Source organism: Rhododendron vialii, chromosome 4a (genome assembly GCF_030253575.1).
Source record: "Rhododendron vialii isolate Sample 1 chromosome 4a, ASM3025357v1".
Lineage (NCBI taxonomy): Eukaryota > Viridiplantae > Streptophyta > Magnoliopsida > Ericales > Ericaceae > Rhododendron > Rhododendron vialii.
Genome location: NC_080560.1, coordinates 9,899,328 through 9,906,853, shown reverse-complemented (window position 1 = coordinate 9,906,853; position 7,526 = coordinate 9,899,328). Strand labels below are relative to the sequence as shown.

The following is a 7,526-nucleotide window of genomic DNA, read 5'->3' as shown; positions in this document are numbered from 1 at the left end:
CGCTTATGTCATTTATACAAATAAGTCACACACCTACACACCTATAACATTACTCCTGACAACCTACTCCTTTCGTACTATTATACAAATACAACCACTTATGGACAGTACAACAATAATATTCAACAGTACCAAACAGTACATGCAACATTAGCCAGTTTGTAGGTCAATGTGTTTTAAATGTTAGATGGAGATACTGGTTTTCGTGCTATGTTTGCTTATTAGGGTATTGTATTGCGTTGTACTTTGCCTGCTTGGTCAGAGATGGGTGCGCTTCATTTAGTCGCGAACAATCTTGGAATTGGGCTGTAACTAGTTTATTTGCTTTGACATTCGTCAAGTCTTTATGTTAAAGTGATGCTTTTATGTGTGGGTTGTCTGCTAAAGCAATGTTAAGTAGTGAATCATCTATTAGTTTCTCTCAGCGGACATGTGTTCAACTGTTGATATTTTCAGAGAAAATCATATTTGTCATCTGGGTTCATTGTCGAGAAAAACTTCTTTACGGCTCCTCCATAATGAAGTTTTACGGAGGCCAATCTCGGCCGTCCACATGTGTTTTGGACGATCCAGATTAAAGACAAACTATTAACGTTAAGAAATATTTATTAACGGTCAAAGATTAAAAACGCATCTCAATCATTAATTGCCGAAACAGACGGCTGAGATCGCGTGTTTTTCGTGAAGGAGCCGTGAACGGCTCTTCCGTGCATAAGACAATCTCTTCATTGTCATGTTGTAACTCGAACTGGGTCCAAAAACGAAAGGAAAGGTTTGGAAGGCTTTAATTGCAGCCAATAAAATTTCAAAGTAGCACCCACACGAAGGAAGGACTTCGATGTCAAAGCTGATTTTTCTTGGCAGTAGTTTTGTAAATTGTGTACTTTCTAATTAACCATTTTCCTCTCTTTAAAAAAAAAAAAAAAGTAATCATTTTCCTCCAACAATGCTAGCTACAATTCTTTTATTTCATTTTTACAAGTGTGGTACCTGCAGTGTTATGCAAAAATTGCCCTATCTTCATTTTTCATCATTATTTGCTTTAAACCACATGCAAATAGATGATTGTAAAAGGTAAACGTTATGATCAATTGTAGACAAAGGTTATATTTGAGTGACTAATTTTGGAGCCTATTGATAAAAAATAATAATAATAATAAAAAGCCAACTTGTCAAATAATTAATGGAGTGACTTACAAAGTGTGAGTAAAAAAGGAAAGTGAAGTCGTGAAGAAGAATTTTGTTCACTCTCCTTTAATAATGGTGAACATTATCTTTCTTTAAAATTTTCATTTGACGTTTGATTTTTTTTAAGAGAAAAGAGCCAAGTGTAATACATACAGTATCCATCACTGTTGCAGTATGCATTGGCATTGCGATCCCTCTTATTCACGCGTTTTAAAAATTAGCGTAAAAGGTTAGGGTGAGCAAGATCGAACTCTCAGTCTCAGCCCCGAGTCCATCCTTACCAATGGACATGACCTTTTTTTTGCTCATGAGCAAAACTAATGATCCGGATCCGACTGGCTGGATCGACCTTGTTCCTTTAGAGTTTTGAGAGAGATTTTTTAGAATAATAAATGAAAAACGATAAATAAATAAAATTTATTAAAAACCGCGCTCGAGATTTTGAGTCCCCATGTTGGTGATTGGTGAAGTTATGTGCTGGGCAAAGTTAGTGTTTCCGAATGAAAAAGTTCAAAACTTGTTTTAATAACTAATATTTATCAAAAATATTTTTAACATTAATAAATATTCTCAATAAGTCAAAAATATCAATTATCAAAAACACGTTTTAGCCGTCATTTTCCCTCTCGGAATAGACGAGAAAAGTTGGGGAAAACGAGGGAAATCTCAATCTCTCTCTCTCTCTCTCTCACCTCAGTTTATGCGAGTTATGCTTTACTGGCTTTGACCATTGAAATGATGGGTTGTTTTTTTGATCGGAAATGCTGGGTTAATTCATAGAAATCGGAGACAAATCGAAAGATCGGACCCCTCGAAAACTCGGGCTTCAACCGACCAACACAATTGTAAGTTCTAATGTCCAAAACCAAGGCTCTCAGTGTTTTTTTTTTTTCCCAGTTGTCTCGATACCATAATTATCGTCTTATTGCAGGAACAATGTCGGACTACATACCACTACCAACTGAACTTTTAGATGAGATTCTTGTAAGACTACCCGTCGAATCTCTGATTCGATTCACATCCGTATGCAAATCATGGTACTCTCTCATAACAAGCCCTAGTTTCGTCACCAAACACCTCAACCACAGCAAAACAAACGCCAGAAACCTTCTCCTTAAGACTTACAACTATGAGAAAAACAAAGAGCGCTATCTATTGTACCGCGGCGATGAAAAATTTAGTGATGAGTTCTCTGAATTGGAGTATCCTTTGAGTACCCCATTTCGGCCTAAAAGAATAGTGGGTAGTTGCAATGGTTTGATATGTATGGTCGATCGCAATTTGCCATCGTGTAGGAGTATTATTCTGTGGAATCCATTAATTAGAAAATCAATGACTCTTCGCATGCCCTCTCAACCGGAAACTCCTCCTTGGTGGTTTGTTTTGGGATTTGGTGCCCACCCCACGACGCAAGAGTACATGTTGGTGTCTATTGTTTTCGAGAAGGAGGATATAGAGCAGCCTTCTAAGGTTGAGCTTTACACCCAAGGCACAGGATCATGGAGATCCATCACCTGTGTTGGTTATCCACATGGCATTGCGGAGTTGAATTGGTCCCAGGCTTTTGTTAATGGAGCAATACATTGGATTGCATTTGAAAGGAGAGTGGTGGATGGTCTCCTCCCCTGTTCGATAATGGCATTCAATATGGTTTCTCAAGCATTCTCGGTGACGAATATGCCTGCCGCTCTGGTGCGTCTGGTCAATCAAAACCTAGTGGGCCACTCGATTATGTCATATGGAGAATCACTGGCAGTGTCATGTCACGAAGGGGTTTTTTGTTGCATATGGGTGATGAAAGAATATGGAGTTGCAGAATCTTGGGCTAAACTATACAATATTAATCTTCCAATAGGGTTGAAACAGATAATAGGATTTAGGAAAAATGGTCAAGTTCTGCTATCGACGAATGACCACCGGCTACTTTGTTACGACTGTGAGACCAAAACCTCTGCAAATCCCGTAGATACAGAGAGTTCGGTTACATTTGACAGTGATACTTTCATGGAATCCATAGTTTTAGTGAAACAAGGAAATGGTAGTTGATTCCTTTGTAATGCTATGCTTCTAAACTCCAAGAGAGCAAAGGATAAAGATGAAAGAGCACCAATTATGAGGAATGCTGGTCCAAGCAAAGATGGAAACAAAATCAAGATATCTTGTTTCCTTGTCAGGAGGAGACTGAGAGTAAATCACAACTCAAAGTAATGTTTGCTCCTGAAATTTCAACGTTTTGACAATGCGCAGGCAAACACAAACAATCCTTTTATTGCTTTAGAATGTAGTGGTAACTATGTGATGTGTTGCTGATTATACTAGTTGGGTTATCTGCAACGCATTTGTTAGGAATATAATTGTGCATGTTGTTCTAACTTCTATGCTTGATTCTCTTACGTTTGTTTTATATGTTAACTTTTACTAGTCAAAACCTGAAGTTCATTTTTTTGTTTCTTGGAGTCCTATCTTCTGGTCAGAGTGTGGCTGTCAAATGCTCTATACATGTCACGTCAAGCTAATCTCAAGCTGAGCTCCAGTTGGTTGGATTCGATTTCAAACCAAGCTTGCGCGCAGATTTTAACTTTATTATTAATGAAGGTGCTCAAGCATCTCAATACTTGGCTTCACATCCGTAAGTGTGTCATTGTGTCGTCAACCTTGCTGTTGGAAAAATAAATAATGTCTTCGACCCATGTCTGAGAAGTGTCGCTGACTGTCTTGTCAAAGCAGTACCAAGTGCAAGTACAATGTTAAATTCAATTTCCCATGTTTCATTGGAGGTTACCTTGTTCTTTATGTGTCATATCTCCAATTTTTATCTACTTCATTTGCAGTTTCACTGTGTTCATTATCATTACGTTAGAGATAGTGAGCCACAAGAGCCGATTATTTGTTTCCTAAATTAAATACGGGAGTTGAGGACGATGCACTCTCATCTAATGGTGATACTTCCATGAAATCCCTAGTTTTGGTGAAAGGACAAGTTGGTGTCTTAGAGTGGTACCCATCTAGCTCATTGCTGGCTTATTCAGCACTTGGTCAGCTCAATCAGTTTCATTGGTTGGAGATAGACTTGGAGAATTAACGGCAATCTTAGGATTGTGTATTTTATTTTTGCTAGCGATACGTTGTCATCTCTCTACGAAGGAGTTGTTGTGTACTCGCCAAATATGGCCAAATGATCTCTGTCCCCTTGCTTGTGGTATTTCTGAGAGCACCATTCATGCGTTGAGAGAGTGTACCCTTGCTAGCACAGTTTGGACCAACATGACTTTGAATCAATTCTCGCAGGAAAACCCTAGTGTTTGGCTACATAACAATTGTCAGTCAAAGTGTATTCACGAGTCGGGTTAGGTAGAGTATCCTGTTTCTTTTTTGTCTCTGGACCATTCAGACCAACAGAAATAAACACATATTTGAAAACCAAGTTTTCCAATCCAAGGAAAACCTTTCGACGCATATGCAGTGATGTTTTGGCACAGGCAAACGAGTGGGCAGCACTTTGTTTTCAAGAAGGAAAAAGGCGAACCAAAACACCTGAAAAATGTTAAATGGAAACAACCACAGGGCAAGCGTATGCTTGACACAGATGGCATGGTGTGGTAAAATTGACCACTGGGCGAGCCACCGGCCTCATTCGTCCAAAAATGGGACTTGGGTAACAGGATGTCATAGAAAGATTGGACAGGTTTCCCCAATTGAAGAGGAGCTTTGGGCATTGCGCGATGGCCTAAGCTTGCTAGAAGTTTGAACCTTAAAGGAATTGAAGTGGCAATAGATGCATCGGCTGCTATCGATTTTGCTATGGGAAAATTCTCAGTGCTGCACCATTTTAGTAACGTAATCTCTGATTGCAAGTTTGCAACTTCCTCATGGCGGAGCTGGACATTCCAAAAATTAGCCATACTTACCGCGAAGGAAACCAGTGCGCAGATTTGTTGGCCAACCTTTCTGTAAAAGCGATGAAGAGGATGATTTTGTGATCCTTTGTAACTCTCCACCTGGTTTTCAGTCGAATTAGCTAAGGCCATGATGGGGGTTTGCTAGTAATGCTTGGTGTTTGGCACACTTGTGTTTTATTTGGGGACAAATATTTTCCCGGTACTCTATGAAAGGTCCCTTATGAAATATAGGAGTATTATCATAATGAAGAAAAGGGAATGACTTCGGTGTCCCCGGTCATTTCGGGGACACCATAACTTTTGGTATAACAAAATCATTATGAGTATAACCAAAACTCATTACGAACATAATCAAAACCATTATGAGCGTAACAGAACCATACCAAGACATAACTTATTTGTTATGTCTTGGTTGGGTTTGGTTATGCCTTGGTTGGTTTTTTGGATATTCCTTGGTTATACCTTGTTTGGTTTTGTTATGCTTATAATAGGTTTTAGTTATGTTCATAATGTAAAGTTATGCCAAAAATTACGGTGTCCCCAAAATGACCGGGGACACCATAGCATCATCCGCTGAAACGAATGAAAATACTTTGTTTTACTAAGTGAAAAATCTTACTTGAAAGTTCTTTCCTCAAGCTGAGATGTCTAATGTAGTTACAATAACGGTTAGAGTTTCTATTTGTTAATCAAGATGAGCGTAAGCTAGTTTGGACACAATGAATTATTTAAAAAAAAGAAAAGAAGAAGTCTTTATCTTGACCCAAAAAAAAAGAGTCAAACAAAGTACGCTTAGGCAGTGAAATATAGTACTATGAATTTATTCCTCAGCATATAATAGCACTACTTTGCCTTTGTGGTTAGAGAAGCGGGAATGACTTCAGTATCCCTGGTCATTTTGGGAACACCGTAACTCATGAGTATAACCAAAATCTATTATAAGCATAACAAAACCATAACAAGACATAACTAAAACCATAGCAAGGCATAACTTATTTGTTATGCTTTGGTTGGGTTTAGTTACGCCTTGGTTGGTTTTTTAGATATTCCTTGGTTATGCCTTGTTTGGGTTCTGTTATACTTGTTATTGATTTTAGTTATACTCCTAATGGTAAAGTTATGCCAAAAATTACGGTATTCCCAAAATGACCGGGGACACCATAGCATCATCCGAAAAAAGCTATCGGGGGAAATTGAGCAAATGAGCTTGTCCAATATGATTTCTCATACTCTAACTCATTCATCTAAAAAAAAAAATTTACTTTTAACTCATGATGTTTGACTTGGGTAGCTGTTGTGATCACCTTTTGTAAAAGGGAAAAGTGCCTGAGCTCAAGAATACGATCGCAACGGTTTACATTTTAGAGCTTTCAAGGATTAGACTTTGTTTGGTTAAGCTTTTAGAAAGTTATTTTTGAGAGTTGGAGTAGTAATGAATGGAGAGATAAAGAGAAAGATTTATTGAAAACTGTACCGAGAGTTAAAAATTACTCTCAAAAAGGGCAACCAAACACAGTGCCATTCATCCCAAAATACCATTTTAATTGTTCATTGGATTACCCTTGTCCATTCAACTTTGGTTTTTCACATAAATGAGCTACTCAAGGAGCTATAGAGCTGTGAGCCGGTGCGGTCCGCTTTATATTATTGGGCCTAGAATGGAGCCCATTTGAGAAGGCACAGCAGCTATCGCAAATCTCATGGCATTGAGACTTCCTACTCTTTCCCTTCTCAACAGATCATAAAATGAAAATCCTCTTCTCCTCACCCCCGAAATACTTCATCATTTACTAAACTGTCACGGGCATCGTTGTTAAAAATCTATGCTGTGAAATACGTATTTTATGATTTGTTACGCCTCCTTCTAAAAACTACACCTATCTCAATTCGTATCGTTTTTGTATGAAAATTCTACCATATGATGACGTATCCTACAATACATTTGCATATTCCAATCCAGTACGTATCCACGATTATTTATTAAAAAAATGCCATACCATATTCAGAGAAATAGAACTCCAATCGTGTTCTAAATTGTTATGGCAGCATTCAAACCAATTAAAGAAAACGAAAACTCAACCAATTAGAGCCCAAAGGAAAGGAAGAATGTATTTTGATCATGTTTCGCGTGAATTAAATAAAGGCTCTTCTTTTATTCCCTTAAGCAATAACCAAAAAAGTGTCGATGTGATAGATCCCACCTGAGAGACTTGGTTTCCGTTCCAGAAATCTTTTTAAAAAATAAGCAACTTATTTCACATTTTTAAACTCAAAAATAATATAAATAAAAAATAATTTTTTTTTTTTGCATCGTATAAAAGATTTCATCGAGATCTTTCAAATAAGATCTATATTGCATATTTTTAAATTTTAATAAGTCCATAATATTTGAGTTTGAAATTGCCTTCTTAAAAAGTAAGGGTCTTTTTTCCGTTGTGG

At 37.6% G+C, this 7,526-nt stretch overlaps 1 protein-coding gene across 1 annotated transcript; it reads left to right on the top strand.

Moving 5' to 3' along the window:
- Positions 1 to 1,849: 1,849 nt before the first annotated feature.
- LOC131321948 (F-box/kelch-repeat protein At3g23880-like) lies at positions 1,850 to 3,616 on the top strand. Its single transcript, XM_058353003.1, has 2 exons — positions 1,850 to 2,033; positions 2,120 to 3,616. The coding sequence occupies exon 2, from the start codon at positions 2,125 to 2,127 to the stop codon at positions 3,232 to 3,234; it is 1,110 nt and encodes a 369-aa protein (XP_058208986.1). The 5' UTR covers positions 1,850 to 2,033; positions 2,120 to 2,124; the 3' UTR covers positions 3,235 to 3,616.
- Positions 3,617 to 7,526: the final 3,910 nt, after the last annotated feature.